General features: G+C 43.3%; 1 protein-coding gene across 2 annotated transcripts in view; it reads left to right on the top strand.

Annotated features, from left to right (window-relative positions):
- Positions 1-22,560, top strand: part of HECW2 (HECT, C2 and WW domain containing E3 ubiquitin protein ligase 2) — a 363,970-nt gene that overhangs the window by 131,762 nt on the left and 209,648 nt on the right. For both annotated transcript variants that reach the window (XM_047720962.1, XM_047720963.1), the window contains exon 2: positions 3,222-3,547. In XM_047720962.1, coding sequence (XP_047576918.1) covers positions 3,256-3,547 — 292 coding nt within the window. In that variant the 5' untranslated portion in view covers positions 3,222-3,255. The remainder of the gene's footprint in view (positions 1-3,221; positions 3,548-22,560) is intronic.

The following is a 22,560-nucleotide window of genomic DNA, read 5'->3' as shown; positions in this document are numbered from 1 at the left end:
TTCATGCAACTTTGAGAATTAATTTTTGCATCATGTTTGATCTTATTTACTGTGGAAACATGAACTCTGAAACACATATCACTTTTCCTAGAGGGGAAAAATGGCTCGGATTGTTGTCCCTCATTGTAATCTAAGCATTCTAATTTCTGATTTTATTTCTTCTACATCGATCTGAATTATGCAGAGTAAAATATCTGAATGAGGCTTTTTAAATTTTAATTTAATTTGATTTAATTTTTGAGAGAGAGAGAGAGAGAAGGAGTGTGAGCAGGAGGCAGGGCGGAGGGCAGAGGGAGAGGGAGACTTTTTTTTTTTTTTAAAAGATTTTATTTATTTTATTTGTCAGAGAGAGAGAGGGAGAGAGAGCAAGCACAGGCAGACAGAATGGCCGGCAGAGGCAGAGGGAGAAGCAGGCTCCCTGATGAGCAAGGAGCCCGATGTGGGACTCCATCCCAGGACGCTGGGATCATGACCTGAGCCGAAGGCAGCTGCTTAACCAACTGAGCCACCCAGGCGTCCGAGAGGGAGACTCTTAAGCAGGCTACGGTGAGCACAGAGCCAAACACGGGCTCAAGACCCTGAGATCATGAAACAGCTGAATCCTTCACTGACTGAGCCAGCCAGGCACCCCCCGAATGAAGCTTTGAAACCCCGAACGAATAAGCCTTTTCTAGATGAACTGGCATAGTTGATTTTAATTAATAAATAATGTCTGTTATTAAGCAGAGACTTGCATTTGAATATTTATTTTACTGCTGGCCTCATAACCAGAAACCCGGCTCACTCTCATAAGAGTCCTTGGGACAGTTCCTTGGAGGCGTTGCATTTACTTCAAACCCACCCAAAATGGTATTGATTTTCACAGCTCTGCTAGTGTTTCTGGGATTCTGTTGTCCCTTAGACTGAAAATCCAGAATTTAGTCCTAATTTCTCCCTACTTTTATCCCCATATTCATTCTGTTGCCAAGTCTTTGGGCTCTTTCTTTGAAATATTCCCAACTGATTTATTTCCTTTCTGTGTTACTGACATCCATTTCTCCGCTCTCAGGGCCGGATGCCTTAACTAATCGGCTTTTAACTGGTTTCCCCACTGCCGTTTCCCTCCCAGCCCTGCGGAGGCTCTCAGATGGTGTCTCATACTTCTATTTCATATTTTGACTCTTCCGCTCGAGACCCTGGAATGGCTCCCTGCTCATCGCTCTTAGTGAGGTTTCAACGGACTTGCTTCATATTCTGTGTCCGAGGGTCTTCTAATTTCTTCTCTCTCTAATCTCCCCTCTCACTTTGTGCAATTCCCGGCTTGTAGGTCCTCAACTTTAAAAGTTCTTTCCCAAGTGAATTGTTTGGAAATTGGAATTAATTTTTTAAATGTAGAAACAGTTATTTAAGAGACATGGTTGAGTTCCGAAGCTTTAACTTAGCTGTGTTTCCTCATGTAGCTGATTTCTGGCTTCTGGAAGCCAGAAGCCACGTTGAATAGGGAGGCGGGGAAGGATGGCCTGCTTACTCCTTCTTTCCCAATTACAGGGTCATCTAGCACAAGGCAGAACTCACAGTGATTTTTCATGAGTAAAGGTAGGTCTGTCTGTAGCATTTGATTTCGGTTAACTGTCTTCCAGTCCTTGGAGCTACCCCAGACTAAGTAGTGCATTAATTAATTCAGCAATTACATTATTACTTAAATAACAGTCATTGCTCTTTGCTGAATACTTTCACTTAGAATTTTTCTACTCCTTACAACAATCTTGCATGGTCCTTTAAAGTCACCTGCATTTAACAGATGAACGTACTGAGACAGGGTAAATTTTTTTTTTTTAAGATTTTATTTTATTTTATTTGACACACACACAGAGAAATCATAAGTAGTCAGAGAGGCAGGCAGAGAGAGAGGGGGAAGCAGGCTTTCCGATGAGTAGAGAGCCCGATGCGGGACTTGATCCCAGGACCCTGAGATCATGACCTGAGTTGAAGGCAGAGGCTTAACCCACTGAGCCACCCAGGCGCGCCCGAGACAGGGTAAATTTTAAGCATGTGCGGCTACTGACTTAGAAACACACGTCTTCCAAATCGTTTTAAAGAGTCAGTGCTGTGTGAATGTTTGTTAAACAGAGATACGGACGACCTCCATCTTTCCTCCACTTCATCTCCCCCGTCACTACCTGCACCCTCTACCGGGACGCTGTTCCTGCTTCATAGGATAGCTTCGAGGTCAATAGTTTCTTTCAGTGTCCAGAGACGTTTTAGTGTGATGTAGTCCCACTTGTTTATTTTTGCTTTTTTTGCCTTTGCTTTCGGTGTCAGATCCAAACAATTATTGCCAAGGTTGATGTCAAGATACTTACTGGCCTATGTTTTCTTCTAGGAGTTCTGTGGCTTCGGGGTCTATATTCAAATCTTTAATCCATTTTGAATTTGGGTTTTTTTTGTTTTTGTTTTTTGTATTTTATAAGATAAAGGTCCAGTTTCATTCTTTCGCATGTGGCTGTCCAGTCTGCCCAGCTCCATTTACTGAGGAGACTGACTGTCTTTTCCCCAAGCTGACATTCTTGCTGGGACGAGTACGCGGTAACTAAGTATATAAGTACATGGTGCTGTGTGGCACATCAGATCGTAATAATTGCTGTTAGAGAGAAACACAGGGAGAGGGGAGGGATGGGGAAGGCTGAGGTGTTGCAGTTTTAGAGACGGTGGCCGCTGTATTTATTTAAGAGAGGAGGTGACATTTGAGCAGGTTCTTAAAAAAGACTCTAATGGGTTATTCCCGTGCGAAGGAAATTGAGCAAGTTATCCTTTGCTCAATGGCATATTTCAACCATGTCAACATTTTCTGTCTTGCTTTTTAAAATCTGATTTCAACAGGAAACAAGTACGTGTAGGGGTGAAAGAAAACAGGACCGTTTCTGCAGGTGGATTGTTGGGGAAAGGATAGACCTAAAAGGGCTAGTAGGGAAATCCCCTTCCTTGATTACCAGGAGGAAGCCGTGCTCCGTGAAGTCAAGGGTGGCAGGTGTGTGACGGCCGTTGCCCTTAAGTGACCTTCGTCTGGAGGAGCCGTTTCTGACCTCATCCACTGACAGTAGAGTGATAGGTTTTATTTTGACAGCAGAAGATTATTGCATGGTCGGGCTTTAATAAACACCCTTTAGGTCTTTATGTCTGGGAAGCTTAAACCTATTTCCTTGCCTTGTAACACTAATGCCCTGTGCTTGTGTCTCTCGCAGCTTTGTGGGAAGCTAACCTCCGAGGGCAGGCGGGATGGCTAGCTCGGCCCGGGAGCACCTGCTTTTTGTGCGGCGTCGAAATCCCCAGATGCGGTACACGCTGAGCCCCGAGAACCTGCAGAGCCTGGCCGCCCAGAGCTCCATGCCAGAGAACATGACCCTCCAGAGGGCGAACAGCGACACGGACCTGGTGACTTCCGAGAGCCGCTCCAGCCTGACTGCCAGCATGTATGAGTACACGCTGGGGCAAGCCCAGAACCTCATTATCTTCTGGGACATTAAGGAGGAGGTGGACCCCAGTGACTGGATCGGACTTTATCATATAGGTGAGTGACGTGACAGGGGCCTGCATGCGACTTAGAACAGACAGTTTTACTGTGACGTAACACCGTTGTGTAGTTTTGCTGGGGGGTGTGGGGTGGGGAACATACCACACCAATAAACTCAGTAAGATTCTGGGACTTTTTCTTTTTCTTCTTTAAAAAGGAGAGAATCAACAATAATAAATAGCTTTGCCACTGGGAATTTTGTGGTTATATTTCTACCCTGAATAAATGCCAGGACCTGCAGATTTTATAATATTTTCTTTTTAAAGCTTCACATTACCCTTGATCAGTAGTCCCATTTTGGCAAGAATTGGATATTAACTTTTTTTTTTTTTTAAGATTTTATTTATTTATTTGACAGAGATCACAAGTAGACAGAGAGGCAGGCAGAGAGAGAGGGAAGCAGGCTCCCCGCTGAGCAGAGAGCCCGATGCGGGACTCGATCCCAGGACCCTGAGATCATGACCCGAGCCGAAGGCAGCGGCTCAACCCACTGAGCCACCCAGGCGCCCCTGGATATTAACTTTTACTAATATTTTTGAACTGGTGAAAAAGGTGTCCAGACTTAGATAACTGATGCGAAAAAAATGTTCTGTGGTTTCTTTCCTTCTTTCTTTTTTTTTTTTTTGGCAGCAAAGCAAGGTTTATTGAGCGACAGTGAAGGGATAGTACAAAGCTCCTGAAAGGGGAGGGGACCCGAGAGGGCTGCCTGTTCTGTAGTTTCTAAAGGTTGAGTTTCATGAAGAACAACTTGCAGTCTGTGGTGTCTTCTTATTTCGAAATTCCTGATGTATCCTTGGTCAGTTAAGTAAAGAAGGTGTCATGTTTTCCTAACAAATGACTTAGGAATAGGTTGCTATTTATTTTAATAAAAATGTCCCAGCTGTGTTTAGCTGATTTGCACTTGCTGTGCGTAGGTGAGCAAATGATGAATGGCATATGCCAGGAAATATAAAATTTGCTTTATTGAAAGCAAAAACCCAAACCCTACCACCTGGGCTTAAAGAAAATCTAAATTAAACCTGATAATAAAAATCTAACATTCCCGACTCTTAATTTCACAAAACAAACTGAGGGTTGCTGGGGGGAGGGGGGTCAGGAGAGGGGAGTGGGGTTATGGACATCGGGGAGGGTATGTGCTATGGTGAGTGCTGTGAAATGTGTAAACCTGGAGATTCACAGACCTTTGCCCCTGGGGATAAAAATACATTATATATTTATAAAAAAATAAAAAAAAATTAAATAAAAAAAACTAACATTCCCCACAGTTGGGGAGGTTTTCACTCAGAGAAGGGAATGCCTTTCAAAATTTAGCCTCAAGTATTGTAATAGAAAGACATGTTTGCTTTCACTGTAAATGATAAACTAAGCATCTTTCTTGTTGGTTTATTTGGAGTAAATTAGGGGGGAAAAAAGGTCTATTTGTTTATGGCAGTGCTTCTCATTCAGGGGCAGCTTTACCCCCTGCAGGATGCTTGGTAATGTCTTGAGCATCTTTGGTTGACACAGTGGGGTAGGGAATGGGAGACCAGGGATAGCACTCCAAACCCCGCAGCGCACAGGTCCTCCTCCCACAGCAGCCTGGTAGCACCGGTCTTGACAAACTCTGATTTAAGGCAGAGTAACAGCCTTGTTGACAGTGTATCAAAATGTTCAACCCACTAAAATCTATGTTTTTCAGTAACAAAGAATTTTATGTTGACTAAAATAAAATTGATTTGTGTTTACTAATGTAAGTAACTCAACTAATCATGCTGATAACAAGAAATCTAAAATGGCAAAAAATATTTCAAGAATTTTTATTTTTCTGTTTCCTCTTATAACAATGAAAAAAGGGGGAAAAAGTCTTGAGAGTCCAGCATTTTTATCCGGATGTGTCTAAATATATTTTCAAGATGGGGACGGTAGGATTTAAAAATTGTATTTTTATTTCTGATATCTATTGTTTCACCAAAAAGTCTTACAGTGTTGATGGGACTTTGGAAGTAATTCTTTTGGTTTTATGTAACTTCAACTTTTTAGATTTCACAAAACTGTTTTCATTTTAACAGGATTTTTAAAATATTATCTATCTTCAAGTTGACTAACTTTTAATATTTTCATCCTCATTCTCCTGTCAGTCCCATCCAATGAATTTTAAAATTTCAATTACTGACTTTGCATTTGTAGAATTTTCACTTCTTTCTTTTTTGTGTATTTTATTTTTCTTATGAGAGTCCCTATATGTTAACTCATTCAGACCATATTTTCATTCAGTTATTTGAATTGAATCGAATGTATCTGCTTTAAGTTCTTTGCAAAATCCAGTATCTGGGCAGTTTTTATTACCTGTTTTTCTCTTGACCATGGATCCCATTTTCCTGTTTCTTTGCATATCCAGCAGTTACTGATTTTACATTCGCTGTTGAGAATTCTAAGTTGTGGAAATCATGAGTTCTGTAGAACGATTTTTACTTTAATGTTAACTTTTATCCCATTAGGATATATGAGTAATATAGTTTTCCCCTTCGCAAGGATGGGTCGGTGGAAAGCCCAGTGTGGTCCGCCGGCACTTCTAACTTGATGGGATTCAGCTTCCAAGCTTGGTCTATGCTATGGATTTTGTTAGGCCTTGGTTTGGGGCTTGGTTAGGCTAGATCTATGGTAGGCCTTGTTGGCCTTTGTACTTCTTCCCAAGTAGTGGCGTTTCTGATGTCTGAGCGGGTGCCTGGGCTGTCGACCAGGGGTCTTTTCTCTGGCTGGGTCATAACTCCAGTGTTCTCTAGCACGGCTGGACCTCCAGGAACTTCAACACTCTCAGCCCCTTTAGCAGCTGCTCTCTACAAAGCCTTGGTCGTGTTTCTCTGCATATGTACAGTCTAGACATTAGCCCAAGGCTTGGGGGCCCCCCCTGTGCACACTTCTCGCCTTCACCCCTCCATCGTTCTTTCCTTCCCTGTCCCCTGCCTGTTGATCCAAACTCTGATCTCCGCTTGTCAGAGCTTCCGTGGACTCAGCAAGTTGTCCCCTGGCTGAGACCTGGGTGGTCATAGAGTCCCCTCATCAGATTCTTCTCTCTCTGGGGTTTTCATCTTAGCCACCTGTTGTGCAATGTCTGAAAACCACCACCTCCCAGTTTTACAGTTGTTTCCATCAGGAAGGCTAGTCTGGAACTAGTCATGGCCCTAGGACCGGAAGCAGAAGTTTCATCCATGCTTTTGCTTTCCCAGAGGCAGTGAGAGATTTCACTTAATTTTCCCATCTCACCATTTCCAGAGAATTCTGAGTGAATAATAAATGGCGGTTTCAGTTCCATGGGTTTGTTATTTCTTCTTAGTGTATTTTCTAGTGTTTTAGATCCCTGGCAGGGCAGAGAGAACTGGCGCCCTCAGACCTCTCAAGGGACTGGGGTGAACACAAATTAGCACCTGCAGGTGACAGTACCACGTCCTTGGGGTCCTAGGGCATGTTGTTGGTTTCAGCAGGTCTTCTGCAACAAATGACTCTGAAAGACACGTGTCCCAGCATCTAAGACATTAAGTGTGGCGCATTCCTATAGCTGAAGGCTACAGCTGTGTTTCAGAGGAAGCCTGGCTTTTCTGGGACCTCAGAATGAGTGAACAGAGACCCGGCTTCAGGGAGAGACAGCCACTGCTCCTGGGGCTAAGATGGGCTATTCTGACCTCTAGGTTAGAGGGAGCCTCAGTTCTGGGGGGACTTTGCCCTCCCATGTGGAGAAGCATAGGTGGAAGCTATGTGGGTTTTCCCTGACAGCTGTTTCCTGATCCTTCTTCCTTATGGGCTCAGCAACAAGCCATTGATCTCAGGGCAGGTAGGTCCTCCTCAGACTCAGGAAAGTTCTAAACTTATATGGTAATCCAGCGAGTGAGTAGCCTAGGAGTGGACTGTGAGGCAGCTCTGGCCAGTGAGAGGTCAGGGAAAGACTTTGGGGGGAACTTCCTTTTCCAGTGAGAAGCCAGGGTCTCCTGTCGTCATTGGACTTCCCCTTCTCTTGTACCTGAGGCTGCGGTGACAGGATGTGACACTTTGAACTGTTGCATCCGTGGAGCAGCCATTAGACCTCAACCGAGACTGAAGCTAGGAATGACAGAGCAGAAGTCCGAATGAGCTTGGACTGGCGCTCCCGAGTTCTTGCCATGTGTGGAAACAGGCTTCCCCTCTGCTTAAGTCCCCGCTGTGACGCTCCCTTGGACCTGCAGTTAATCCTAACCAAGCAGCTAGGTGGTGTGGAGATACCTGGGGGAAAAGGAGGGACGCGAACCACTTGTGAGGGCCAGACAGGGAGTGTGGGCTGCCTCAGTAGTTGCGACTTCAGGGAATGTGCCCAAATCTGCTCCAACAGAGTTAAGATCCATTAGGTCATTTTTTTTTCTTTTTTGTTACTTTTTAAAGTAACAAAAATCTGATACAAAACGTTTGAAAATCTAACTCTAAGCCATGCGGAAATTTTCCCAAAAGTTTAGTAGGACCAGTCCTGTGAAAGGAGTCATCTACGGAACGAGTAATTAAGTGACTCGAACTGCTCAGGGGCCCTATTAGGGAAGGTGGCCAGGGGATACATCGGGGGGATCCCGGAGGAAAAGAGGAACTGCAAGGCCAGGATGGAGAAAAGAATTTGGGGTACAAATGTTGTCACCAATTTAAGGCCGTTGTGGCTAACCAGAAATACATTCTCTCTGGGGCTCTGTGACAGGGGCGCGCTGAGAGTCCAGGTGTGCCCACAGCAGCGCGCGTGTCACGGGTGGCCTCAGACCCCTGGAGGGACCAGCTGCCCCACTTCAGCGGAGTCCTGAGAAGCCGGACGGTTTCCTAGCAACACCTGGTTTTATTTGTGGAACAGAGAGATGGTCTCTATAGAGATAAATCCCAAAGGGAAAGAAAGGGTTTGGGTGGAACGTCTGGCAGGTGAGGTGTGGCTAACTGGCACGCTCTGCACTTTGTGTTTCTCTTGGCTTACATTTTCTTACTCTCGAGAAGTGGGAGTTTTGCTTGTGTTTGGCTCATTGTTCATGAGGTTCTGCATTGTACAAGTCAGTCCAGATGACGTTCGGCTAATCTGGGGAGAAAATATATACTCCTGGGTCAGAAAAATAAATTGTTCTCCAGGCATTGTAATATATACGTCCTGTTGGGAATACAAAGAAAAAAAAAGTTTAAAATATCAAAGCGCCATTTGTGGTAAATTTGGGTGTGAACATAATTCCTAAAACAGGTGCTAATTATATTTTCTCTCTCTAGAAAGTCTCATACACACCCTGAGATTTCCAGAGATGATTACAATGTAGCTATAGCTCCGAATCTCCAGATTACAACAATGAATGCCTTGCAAATGCTTTTCAAAAATCACTAGATTTATAACTTACTGTCAGTCTCTGTGATGAGAAGTGAGCCCTGAGGAGAGCAACACTGCTGTGCATTGCTTCCTTCCAAGCTGGCTGGACAGAAAGTGCCGGACGCTCACATGTGCGAAAGCACCGAGGGGACCCAGCACGAACAGCTTTCCCCAAAGAGCCGCACGGTCCCTGTTGAAAGCAGAACAGAGTGCATTTGTTTCAGGCCCGCTGTCTAATTCCCCTTAACCTTTGGTCTCGTGCTTTGCTTTCTGGCCATTCCAACGAAGAACACTTCAAAAGGCTTACTTTGCCATTTCTCAATTTCAGGCAACTTCAAGTACCTGAACAGAGGTAGGAAAATGCCCATTATGAAAACGAGACGTCTCTGCCGCTCCGTCCCCCAGTGCTACACAAAGTGCTGGCCTGCGGTCGATCTAGGACTAGATAAGAAGCTTCCTCCAGAATTAAATCAATGTCGTGTATCCTTCACTGAGAATATCTTGCTATTAGAAAATTAAGTTAAATAATGAGCTTTTTGAGGCAGCTGTTTCACATTCTGGCTCAAGCTCATCTTGCCATAGACCAGTAACACATAGTTCACCAGCATTTCTCTGGACTGCCCTCCGGGTCTGTGTGTTGATTATATCGTATACAAAGATGGATGGCAGAACAACCATATTGGACTCTGTCTTAAAAAATATTGTGGCTCATGTCGCATGATGTTTTTCATATTTCTTTACATTTGGGTGGTAAAATAAAGGTAGGATCATAATAGTTAACCAAGGCCTTGGGATTATGTTTTTCAGAGCTTTACGATCCCAAAGTTTAAATCGATGTTTAATGCATAAAGAATTAAGGTCCAGCGTAGGGTGCTGAATAGCCAGTGGGAGGCAGCGAAGGCTGGGCCTTGAGTGTCTTGGGTCTAGTCTTTGTTTCTCCCCCATGTGTTGAAAATGTAGTCCTGTGTTTTCCAACCTTCAGTTATTTACTCAGCACCTTCTTGACTTTTGCAGTATGGGGTTATCACCTGTACTATTAATATTTTTCTTTAAACCATCTGGTAGAAAGAAAGAAAGGGAGGGAGGGAGAGAGAGAATCTGGTTATCTACCCGGACTTTGTTTTAAGCAGTAAGGCCTGGGAAAGGTGTTTCTACCATACATTACAACTCTTTCCTCCATACATACAAAGTAATTCTTTCTACCATGATCCAAGGTTAAGAACACAGGCTCTGCAATCAGACAAACTAGTAAATTCCCATACATTTACTGGCTTGAGAGAATTACGTAACCTCTTTGATATCGATTCCGCACTAAGAGCCGCAGAGCTGCCCTGTGCGTGCCCTATGCGTGACAGAAGCCCTTTCTGAATTATGTCACCTTTTTAAACCTCAGTTTCCTCATCTGTAAAAAAACAAAAAAGACCAGGAAAGTACCAGTGTCATGAGAAAGAAGATAATACGTGTACAAAGCTCTTGAGAAGGTGCCTGGGCTTATTGGAAGGTCCTGCTAATTGTAAACTATCATCATTATTTTGGCTACTGCAGATGCTAATAAAATCATTTTCCTGGTAGCCTGAAGCTGCAGCACAACCTTACCTCCTGCATGAATCCACGAGAAGGGATGTCCATATTAAAGGGACACACCAGACTGCTTCTGCTTATAAAAACCCAAAGCCAATCCTTTGAGTCAGAGTTCTAGAAATTATATAAAGCACTTCAAATTTTGATGCTAAATAATACAGTCTTTTGAGTATTATGTAGGTTCTGAACCAAAATGCTTTTCAAGGTGATGGGAAAGCTGCAGTTTAATCCCAAATTCAATCAAATGGAACAAAGAATTTATGTATTAAGTATTTAGTTTCCAGAATAGCTATCAAATGTAGTAAAGAGTGACTGTAAGCTCTTTTGGTATTTTTACATGATTACTGCCGAAGAAAAGTCGTTTCAGGTCATGTCTTTAAATTTTAGAAAATGCTTTTAGAGAATAAGAGCTTTGAACATGAAATGCTTTTTTGGAACAACTTAACTCTAAATTGCTTTTTGTTACCTAGTTGTATTAGCCTCAGTCAGATTATGCTGTACAAGTGAGCTAACTGAATCCTCAGTGACTTAGCAGAACAAAAGATTATTTCTTTCTAATACTTTGTGTCCAACATGGATTGACGGGAGCTTGCTTTGTACTGTGGGTTAGACATGCAGGCTGACCATTCTCCTGATTTTTGCCATATTGGATTATTAAGGGCTACCATCGTGTCATTACACTATCTGTAACAGAAGGCCTCTCTGGGCAGGTGTTAAGGGAAGAGGGCACTGGATACTCCTACATCGGCTCTTAAATGCTTTGGCCCCAGAGTGACACATCTCACTTCTTCTCAGGGACTCCATTCAGCTTTAGGGCCATCATGTGCCTAACTGCACAGAGACTGGGCAATGGGGAGAAAACGTTGGCTCTTTAAGGAAGCAGTTGATGTCTCTACTGTAGTAGATGCATCTTGCTAACAACGTGTGCGGTCCTCTGGTCTGTTTCAAAGTCCGAGACATCCTTACGCAGTCACTGCAAGGATAGATGCTGAGTATTGAAAAGTGTCATACTTTTGTATAGACTTTACAGCGTGTTCAGGAGACTGAATGAGAAGACACACCCAGAGCAGGACCAAGGACAATACCGGACACTATGGATGCCCTGTGGCGTTAGAACCTGAATTCACAGCATTTGTTGGCATCACAGACCATCACAGATCTCTCTTCTCATATGCATGTTAAAGATCTAGTTCACAGAGATGTCCATGTATTTAAACTGGTTGTGGAAGAGTTCCCTGGACATTCGGTAGGCTTTAAAACAATGGATGGTTTAGTGTATCTAAGGAAGCTTTAGTATATTTTGTCCCCTGACGTAGAAAAGGTAGAAAACCAGGTAGAAAAGGTAGAAAACCATACTTGAGATAGGCATTCTTCTGTCTGTACACTGTGATAGTGAGATGGTTTTTGTTTTTTATCTGGTTATTCTGTGTTATCTGAGCCTCCCCCCCCCACAATTTATGTCGCTTTTCCTTAAAGAATGCTTATATAGGTCCCGAAATTAGTAAATGTGGAATGATTGTAAATAATTTTTGATAGAGTTAAGACAACATTAGCATGAGGTTTAGAAATTCTTCAATCCACAGGGCCTGGAGGCTCAGTCAGTTAACTGTCTGATTCTTGATTTCCGCTCTGGGCGTGACCTCAGGGTTGTGAGATCGAGCCCTTTGTTGGCTTTGCCCTGAACACAGAGCCTCTCTCTCTTTCCCCTCCCCATCCTACTCTCTCTCTCTCTCTCTCAAAAGAAAAAAAAAAAATTCTTCATTCTGATAAAACCCATTACTAACTCACAAAATAATGGCTTATCACACAAACTGTTTTTATAATATTTGTTATAATTGGCTTCTCATGCTTTTCTAAGGACTAATGGGCATATCAATAAAGAAAATACATCTATAATGTCATCTTTTTATCCTGATGTCTCTCTTAAAGTCTGTTTGTCTGTTATCAGTTGCTATGTCAACTTTCCTTCTATTAGTTTTTCATTGTCTTTTCCCACTGATTTCATTTTAGCCATTCTTTAGCATGCTTCAGGTGTATCTCTGTAAACCATCTGTGGCTTTATGATTTTTAATTGAACTGAGTGACCTTCTTTTAAAATCGGTGTATTTAGCGTTTTAACATTTACTGTTTTTTTTTTTTAAAGATTTTATTTATTTATTTGACAGAGATCACAAGTAGGCAGAGAGGCAGGCAGAGAGAGAGGAAGGGAAGCAGGCTCCCTGATGAGCAGAGAGCCCGATGCGGGGCTCGATCCCAGGACCCTGCGATCATGACCCAAGCCGAAGGCAGAGGCTTTAACCTACTGAGCCACCCAGGCGCCCCAACACTTACTGTTATTTTTTAATATATTTGGATTTATTTCCACATCCTATCTTGTTTTCTATATTTTATGCTTTTTCATAGTTTTTTTTTTTTTTTGACCTGATTACGTGCCTTCCACTGAAATGAGTTTTCTTTACTCCTTATCATCTAGTCAGTCTATCTGTTTGAAAGGTAAACTTTCTAGGTCTAGTCTGTTAGCAGTTATCCTTAAAATATTTGCCACGTATAATTGAGCTAAAGGTTAACATGAATCAGTATCTTTACATACCTCTCAAATTTTACAAGGATCTTTGAACAAATTTATTACAATCACTTCCTTCTCCGTCTTCTCTTTTACTGTTGACAACATTTAATTCCATCCTGTTTTAAACCCCTTTTCCTATATTAGTCATTATTCTTATTGTTGCACTTTTTTTTAATAGACAGGGATTATTCCAGTTTTATATATTGCATAAGAAGCTCTGAGAAAACTTAGTGGCTTAAAACAACAATGTATTGTATGAGTAAACAATAATGGTAGAAAAAGAGACTTACCTGAATCAGCAGCACTACAGTATGTGAGATTTGATTTTCTGACAAAACACACATGCACACACAACAAAAGTTGCGTTCTAAAAAAAATGGAAGCAAGGAGGAGAAGTTTAATTTCAACTTCAAATTCTTGTTGATGTACCAACTCAAAGAATATTCTTTTTTTTTTTTCTTGTTAATGTAGATAGCGACGAAAGGTATCAGGCATACCTGAAATTTTTCTCTTCATTTTCTCCAGTAGGTTTTCTCCGTTGTGGGCTCTCAGGCGTTCTCTCTTTAATTCTGCAGCATTTATTTTATCTTTGTTTTAAACTAGCCATATGCTGGCAGTCTCTGAGTCACAGTAGAGCTGTGATAACTGTCAATCATCATATTAATCTCTGACAGTTGTTTTCCCACAGTCAGGCTGACACTATTGTTGAGTTTTTGAGTAAGTAACTTTATAATTGTGCACACTTCGTATGGACATCAGAGGAACTACAGAGAGCGTCTCAGGTTTTCAGTCTGTTTTAAGTGGTAGGGACCAAAGGGTCATAACTTGGATTCAGCAGGGACATTAAGAAATTCTTCCTCTAAGTCCTATTTTGTATTTTTTATAAATCTAAATTATGAATTGCACATCTCCCAGTGTAGGCATGCTCACTGGGAAGGGTGATCTTTCTTTTCCTACACAAAAATTTATGAAGCAACAAATGCTCCCATTTTCTCAATTTACTATAGTTCATAAAATCATTAGGAGACCCACAGTGCCTTAATTACATTCAGAGCTTGAACTCGTCAGAGGCCAGTGGATCCCTTAACCTCGGCATTGGGTAGTAGAGTAGCAAGAAGAGATGGTTTTGGAGAGGGGCTGTGGGGTGCATCTGCAGTCAAGTTCTGGCTCAGCCTCCATGTCCTACGTGAAAATGGGAATAGTATCAACCCCATGGATTTGCAGGGAAGATGAAACAAGATGACGCTTGTGAAGCGTATGCAGGGTGGTGCTTAACAGGTGGTAACCACGGAAACATTGGTCGGGAGCCTGCTGTCTGTCTGCCAGTAGGCGATGGGGTACGGACACGAATCAGCTCGCATTTTGGTGGGGTGTGAGGTAGGAACGACGCAGTGTGCGCAGCACAGTGTTACAGAGGCCACAAGAGCATGGAGAAAGAACGGTTTGACGCCTAAGATGGGTTCAGGGAGGGGAAAGGTATAGAAACGGCTTCACTAAGAAGGTGATGTTTAGACTTATCCTCCAATAGGACTTTTTTTTTAATTTTTGGTGTTGCCGTGAGAGAAAGTCATTCTAGGAGGTGAGGATATCATATGCATGTCACGTCTTTCTCATGAAGGGGTTCCCTCTGCTTTATTGAAGATTGTTCCTCCTGTCTTCTTCCCTTTTTCTGCCTGGCTGACTTCTGAGGATCCTTCTAGATGGGATTTGGAAGTCAACCACTCTGTGATGTGTCCCCCGACTGTTCCAGGCAATCAGTCTGTTTTCCTGTTTCCCCAGGGACTTATTCATGTCACTGTTCCAGTGCCGATGACCCTGTGCTGTAATTTGTCTTATCCCGTGTTTGTCCCTTTGGGTGCGCTCTGAGCTGGGTCCTGTTCATGTTTGTCCTGAGCACCTTATCTAGCTCTCTGTGCCGCCTTAGTCATGCGGATTAGTTAATTTCATTAAAGAGTAGGTTTTAGTTAGGACAGTTATGACAGAAAAGTGATACTTTTGTATTGGAGATTTATTCCACATTATATAGTTTTCTCCTAAGGATTTTATTCAACAGATTAGTTTTGGTGTTCATTCGCTCACTGATTTCTGCAACAATGTGAGGAATTTACCATATGCCAGATATCTGAAGGAATTTTTAAAATACCTGTATTTGAGATCATAGTTAAAGAACTGTCATTCCAGTTCTTTTTTCAGTTATTTATTTTTAAAAATATTTTATTTATTTATTTGACAGAGAGAGACAGTGAAAGAGGGAACACAAGCAGGGGGAGTGGGAGAGGGAGAAGCAGGCTTCCCGCTGAGCAGAGAGCCTGATGGGGGCTCGATGCCAGGACCTCAGGATCATGACCTGAGCCGAAGGCAGACGCTTAATGACCGAGGGACCTAGGCACCCCTCTTTTTTCAATTATTATACAATATATTGGCCTTTTGGTTACTCTTTCTTTACCCATGGGTTCTGTCTTCAATATGGAAAGCACTATGTGTTTAGATAGAAATGCATTTATTCCCTGAATTCAGTGTGGTTAGTGATTTATACTCTCATTCTTTTTTGTTCTTTCTTATTCCATTGTTTGCAAAATTACGCATCTGCTGCTCTAAGCAGTCGGGAGTTTTTCTGAAGGTTGTGTGTCGTTTGGCTTGGAGAATATCTAGAGTGTTTTTGACATTTTGAAATACATCACCTTTATATTCACAATATAACTATCACACATCTATGAACAAGTGGTGTTATAAACTTGCTGATGGTTCAAAGAATGATTGATCATGTTTTTACTCTACAGAAATAAGTCCACTGTTCTCGGGACTATAATTATAGCACTAAACTATAATATTAGAAGCAAATATGTTACTGTAAGGCTAATCTAAAAAAAAACACAAAAACCAACCTTGAAATTCCCAAGTGAGAATTTACGTTAAGCTAACTAATAGGATTTTAAATATTTATATACCTTCTCAAAGCATCCAAAAAGATGGATTTTTTTAAAAGTGCAGGGGTACCTGGGTGGCTCAGCGGGTTAAGCCGCTGCCTTCGGCTCAGGTCATGATCTCAGGGTCCTGGGATCGAGCCCCGCATCGGGCTCTCTGCTCAGCAGAGAACCTGCTTCCTCCTCCCTCTCTGCCTGCTTGTGATCTCTCTCTGTCAAATAAATAAATAAAAAATCTTAAAAAAAATAAAAGTGCAAGTCTGGGGCATATTTTGGATAGGATAGAACATTAAATGCAAAAAGGAAAGCCTGAAGAATTCAGCGAACATCTGGAGGAGGTTAAATTTTTAGTTTTGGGCTGCGTGACAGTCATTTTTCCTCTGTTCACTTAGCTGCCAAACCCTGTCATTCCTGAGCCATTTCAAGGAGACAGACAATGTGAACTCTGTATATATGTACGTGCCCCCATGTAACTGCTGATTTGAGCAAGGTCACAGGTCAGCATCTGTCAGGTAGCTTCGAATTTTCTGGTTCATCATGTGATTTGTTTGCCTGAATGGAGGAACACTATGAAACCAATAAAACTACTTTTAAAAAATTAATTATTAGTTGTAAAAGTCTAACTAGAGTAATACTGCTAAGATAAGCAGCAACATCATCATCTTAGCAGTATTACTCTAGTTAGACTTTTACAACTAATAATTAATAATTAATTTTTTCATTTTTTAAATCGAATGCTGGTGGCGAAGTACTGTATTTTTCATCATCTGGAATCATTAAATAGCTGATCCATCTGTCGGAGTTTATTTTAAAACTTAGAGGCATGGAGGTTTTAGATTTAGAAAAGGAAATTAATGATCATTTACTCCACTGGCCTCATTTTACAAATGAGAAACGGAGGGCCCGGATGGATTAAGTAATATTCCCATGGTTGCTCAGTAAAATGGTTGGAAAAAATACAGTGTTTAATAGGAATTTCCTCCACAGCGGGGTTGCTTTTTAAGGGGAGTTAGGTGCTAAATCTGTTCCTGCAGGTGATTTTTGAGTAGAGCTAAAATTACCCTCGAAAACCCCAGGAAGGCAATATGACTTAACAACACGTTCAACACAGCCGGTTTTTCTTCCAGTATTGGAATAGTCTCCTGTCTTAGATTGAGTGCCAGAGAAGAAGTTGGCTTGTGATTAGGAGCTGTTTTTATATCCCCCAACCCCTATCATTTAAAACCGAATTTCCCCTCACCCTGGTGGGACCCTTGAAAGAACTATGCATTTCATGCTCCCTGTCGGGGCCCACACTCAGGGTCTGGAAGGGCTCCGTGCGATTTAGATCGTGCTTGATCTCTTCTCTTGTCCCAGCGGAGCACGTGTAGTTCCACCAGAATATGTTAAATGTGCATTTTCTGTGCCTCCCTTGAACCTTGCTTCATCTTTGAAGGCTCAGTAGAGTGTGATGGGTCACTTCCTTGATGGGAGGCTCATAGAGATTGACTTTCTAGGTTGTTTTTCTAGTTTTTATAGCACTGTCTAGAATATTCCCCCAATATTTACTGTTCCTTTGTCTGAGCAATACTTCAGTGAAAGAATTTTATTTTTTTACAGCTGTCGCAGTGTTTCGATACACATAAATACTGTCTGTTCTGTTACTTCTGCTCTTTCCAGTACAGCACACATTTTGGAGGGTTTTAAATCCAAGGACTGAGTACGTACACAAACTCTGGGTCTCTGAGGTGATCTAAGAGGATTGTTTTCGGTCCGAGAACTCTGTTGCCATAAAATATCCAACCTACTTGTCTTTGTTTAAACTGTAACTGATGAATTTAAAGGCAGATGTGACCAGCACCGGTGAGTGTCCATGATCTGAACCATTCTACACGTTCTTCAGGTAGTCAGATATTTCAGAACTACTTCAGTAACTCTTAAGAAAGCTATGCAGAATTCAATGATGTGTTGCAGAATTCACAACCCCCGGGACCCCCGGGGCCTACTCTTTTCCAAAACCATGCACTTGCAAGTTGCCATAACTGGGAAATCCCGCACCAGACCTTCTGTTGGTCTCGGCCGCCCTGGCCTCTGCTGCGGCCTGTTGTGCCCTCTTTCTGAGGCTGCTTCGTCATTGGCTGTGACCCTGTCTCCCGGGTCCCCCAGTTTTCTGGCCCTTTGTTCTTTTTCTCTTTACTGATACTCCTTTCTTATCCTCTTGTAAGTGAATTTTCTTCTTTTTAATGCCTCCTTCCGTGAATGATTTCATCCACTCCCAGTGTTTAGCCGGTCGAGGCAGAAAGCTTTCTCTCTCACCAGGGGTGGTTGTATGCTCCTGGCCCATGAGAGCCAAGCCTGCCCATCTCCTCTTGTCTCTGCGTTCAGGGCCCTCACACTGGTGGCGCGAAGTGAGCTGTGAGGAGAGCAGGGACACCACAGAAAGGGGTGAGCACTGGCATTGCGCATCAGGGCTGGGGCTCGCCCAGTTTGCTAGCGACCCGCCATTTAACGCCAACCTCTGTCTACAGCTCCCGCGACCGTTTCTCTCTGAATATCCTACTCACTCTTCAAACTCAGCTTGTTCAAAACAAATTGACAGGCATGCCCAACCAATTCTTCTTCATTTTCTATATTTGTTAGAGGAAATGCCATTTTTTATAGTCTCTCAGGCTTAAAAATTGCTTGAGACTTTGACTCCTGTCCTACTCTCCGTGGAGGACTTCAGTTAGCAATGTTTCCTGGCATTGTCACGTCTTTGGAGTCTCACTTCATGTAGGTCTCTATTGTTAGTTCCCTAAGTCATGTCCTTGGTCTGACATAGTCCAGTCCAATCCATGTTCCACATTACCGTCAAATATTTAATAAATGAAGGTTTATTTTCGCCGGACATGAAGCTAAGTGCTTTATGTATCTTATCTCATTTAATCCTCAGAACAACATTATGGAGTAGTGTACTTCTCAGGAGTTGTCGGTGACTAAAAACACCCAAAACAAACCGAGCCCTTCCCTGGACCAGTAAGTGGCCAAGAAAATGCAATTGGAAATTATCCTCTAAACCAGCCAGGGCCCACCTGCTGGTAGGGGCTGGCGGTGGGGGGGGGGGGGGGGGGGTTTAGCCTTCTGCAAGCCGCTGTGCTGAGCATGGGAAGACAGGTGGAAGCTGGGTAATGCAACCCACGTCTAATTTAGGCTGTTACCAGTGTCCTCATTGTATAGATAAGGAGTAGACTACAGTGAAGTAATTTTTCTAAGGTGTTTCCAACTTGGATAAGGAGGCCTTGAAATTTCCTGACTTTGCAACTTATGGTATCCTTCATTATCCTTTGTCATAAAGCTCCCCACTTATGCAGTAGAGTCTCATGGTCAGATGATGTGGCTGTGAAGTTGGATAGACCTAAATTTCAATCTACCTTGCCACCTGCTGTTTGCCACTGGGCCACTACTTACCCCCTCTGAAAACAATATCTGTCTCCTAGGAAACAATAAAATCCTCCGTTCGGATTTTTCTGTGTACACATGGCACAGGTCTTGGTAGTAAGAGTGTAGGAAACATCGACCATGGTGATGATGATTAAACTCTAGTTCAGCAAGGCATAGACCAGATTTTTTCTGTATCTGTGGGCTGTAGTGGTGATTATAGACATTGCTTTTGGATAAATATTTGTGAGTTAAAACAAAACACAGTATGGGGGAAATTTTACTCCAGGGATTAATGACATCATTTATGTGCAAGAATGATCAAGGGAACTCATCCTGCTTCATTGGCAGCTGAGGCCCCTGGGCGGAAGGTGACAACCACCTCCACATTCCACGTGAGAAGCCCGACCCCTCAAGCAGGTCTCACGAAGATGTCCAGAATCATGAAAGAGGAGCTGTTGGTTTGATGGAAGATTTCCCTGGAGATGTTGTCAGTGTGCTGGGAAGCCATTCTTTCTGTCAGACATACACATGCTGGGGAGAAGTTGGTGGCTGCTTCCCTCCACCTCAGGTCAACTGAGAGGAGTGTCAGTGGTACCTGCCCCGACAGCTTCGTGAGTGTCCTCTGCTGTGTGAGGGACACACTGGACTGGGTCTGATCCACACGCGACAACTCTAAAGGCGAGAGGCTGTGGCTGGCACAGAGAGTGGGCGTGGCTCGTTGGCTATGGGACACACAGCCTGAGCTGCTGGGACAAGAGTGTGTGTTTCTGGTAGATGAGGGTTGGGCTCTGCCCACCACAGAGCTGTGTGGGGTCACTGGCATGCCTGCTCCAAACACTAGGCAGAGGAGCTGATGTTCCCCGGGGGCCATTCAGAGGGACGGGGCAGAAGACCTCGGTAGGAAGAGGCCAGGTGTGCTCTGGCTAGTGCCGTCTCATTTGAGGGGAAATGGGTTGCAAAGTGAACACAGCCAAGGAAACTGCAGGTGAGAACCCCAGAACTGGGCTATCTCTCCAGACCCCAGGAAATGTTCTCTGGAGAGAGAAGGTCCAAGCGCAGAGAATGCTAGCACCAGATTGTAGCAGGGCGACCTCAGTCATGCCTTCCCTGCCTCCCAGCCTTTCCTCCTCCCACCCCACTGAGATCTTGAGAGAGACAGAGACCAGTGGGAAGTCCGGAATGCAGCCACAGCTCCTGTCCTTTCTGAAGGCTTTCTGCCTGAAGCAGGCTTTCACGAAGAGAGAGGAGAATTTTTTATTTTAACTAAAGTTTGGAGGTTTAACTATGACACAGAACTGGACATTTTCTTTGTAGATGTGAACATTTTGTGACTTGATGTGACCAGAAGAGTCAAGGGGTTTGCTATTGTTCCTTCCATCTAGTGGTGAACGAAGGCGAGTCCCCCGGAGCAGATCAGGACAGGCACAGGCTGAAAAGAATAACGTTGTTTTCAGTTTTGTCTAGGAGTCTCACTTGCTGCATGTAATACCCAGTTATAAAACTATTGGTAATGGGGTTAAACATTGTCTGGCGTTTCAATGGAGAAGACACTGGAGGAGACACTGTTGGGATTTGTTCGGTTTGATTGTCGGGTTGCAAATTGAGATGTTACAAGAATGGACCTGCGCATGGTTTCCGTCTTTGATTCAAAGGAGTCCCTGAGCTGACCACAACGGGCAAAGTGGGGTAGAAAATGGTTCTGTTGGGCAAATGTTGCCTTTCTCTTGTCTCTTGCTTTGCCTTGCTTCTCAGTCAGTCTATGTTAACTGATTGCTGTGCTCCAGTCCCCTGGAGATAACCACTTTTGAAGAAATACACCTGACTTTCGGCTCTGAACTATTTATGGAAAAGTAAAGCATTTCACTCAAAAGCAGTGCAGAAGATAAAATCGGGGACTGTTATCCATGCTTTTTGACCACATTGGTGGGATACATCTGGGAGCATGGTGAAACACAGTGTGATCATCACCAACAATAGACAAGAAACTGAGGCAGAGCCTTGACGCAGGAAGTACAGGGTGATGGGAATGAGGCCACCTGTCCCTAAGATAGACTTCAGTCTTCCTACAGAGACCGGCATGGACCACCAGAGAAGTGAGCGATGGTGTGGGCAGTCTGGATGGTTATGGTAAACTCAAAGAAAAAAGAGCTCCAAATTAGTGGAAAAGAAGGCTGAATTAAGGTTTTAAGTTTTGGGGGAGGTCTTCATGGAGTATCCCGTTAAAATGACGTCATTAGGATGGATCTTAATCTTCATGACTTGTCCTTATGAAAAGGGGAGATCTGGATAAAGACATGCCCAGCAGGGAGAATGGCAGTGTGAACTTGAAGAGGGCACAGCCGAGGCACGATCTGGAATGGATTCTTCCCTCACAGCACTCATTAGGAAGTAACAGTTGACACTTGATTTCAGACTTCCAGCCTCCTGAACTGTGAGATGAGAAATTTCTGTTGTTTAATTGCTCAGTTTATGGTACTTTTTACGGCAGCGTCTAGAAATGATACAATAGGTAGTTGTTTAAATACTGTGATTGTAACGAGATAGAATTCTTAAACTGCACAGCCTCATCTTCCAGGCTAATTTTTGATCAAACTCATAATGAATTTCAGGTAAATTGCCTCCTCAGGAGCTTGAAGGCCGCGCCGGTCCGCCCCTTTCCTCTCCTTGTGCTAAAGCCATGCCCTCGTGTCCTCACACCACCATCTCCCGAGCTTGGACGCTCTCTGGTGTGTCTCTTTTTATGTACAGTGCCCTGGTGTCTGCGCTTGGCCACTCTGAGTCTGTCAGGCTGTCCTCCTTTCCACAAGGAAGGCCTTTGTTTGGAATCTGGTTGCTTTTTTTTAAACTTCCACTGCTGTGTGTGTGTGCGCGCGTGCAACACGTGCAGTTTTTTTTTCCCCCCTTTCTTTTTACTTCCTCTGACCAGGAAAAAAATTGTCACCTTTAGAAATGGTAGCACCCACTAAAAGAAAAGCACTATTTGAATTCATCACAGATCCTGATCCTAATTAAAAGATGCTGGTGCCTCTAGCTGAGCTGTTTGCCTTTCGTGGCGTTTGGAACTCGGAAGTCCTTATTTTATTTGGGTGGGCCATTTTCACAGCTCTCAGCACACTGCATCCTTACTCTTTGTGGGTGTGTGACCATGTACCATAGCGTAGATGATTAATCCTACTTGGGTCCTCCATGCCTAGTACCCAATTCAAATTCA

The sequence above is a fragment of the Lutra lutra genome, chromosome 3, assembly GCF_902655055.1.
Source record: "Lutra lutra chromosome 3, mLutLut1.2, whole genome shotgun sequence".
Classification (NCBI taxonomy): Eukaryota; Metazoa; Chordata; class Mammalia; order Carnivora; family Mustelidae; genus Lutra; species Lutra lutra.
The sequence above is the reverse complement of the archived record's forward strand: the minus strand, read 5'-3'. Positions and strand labels throughout refer to the sequence as shown.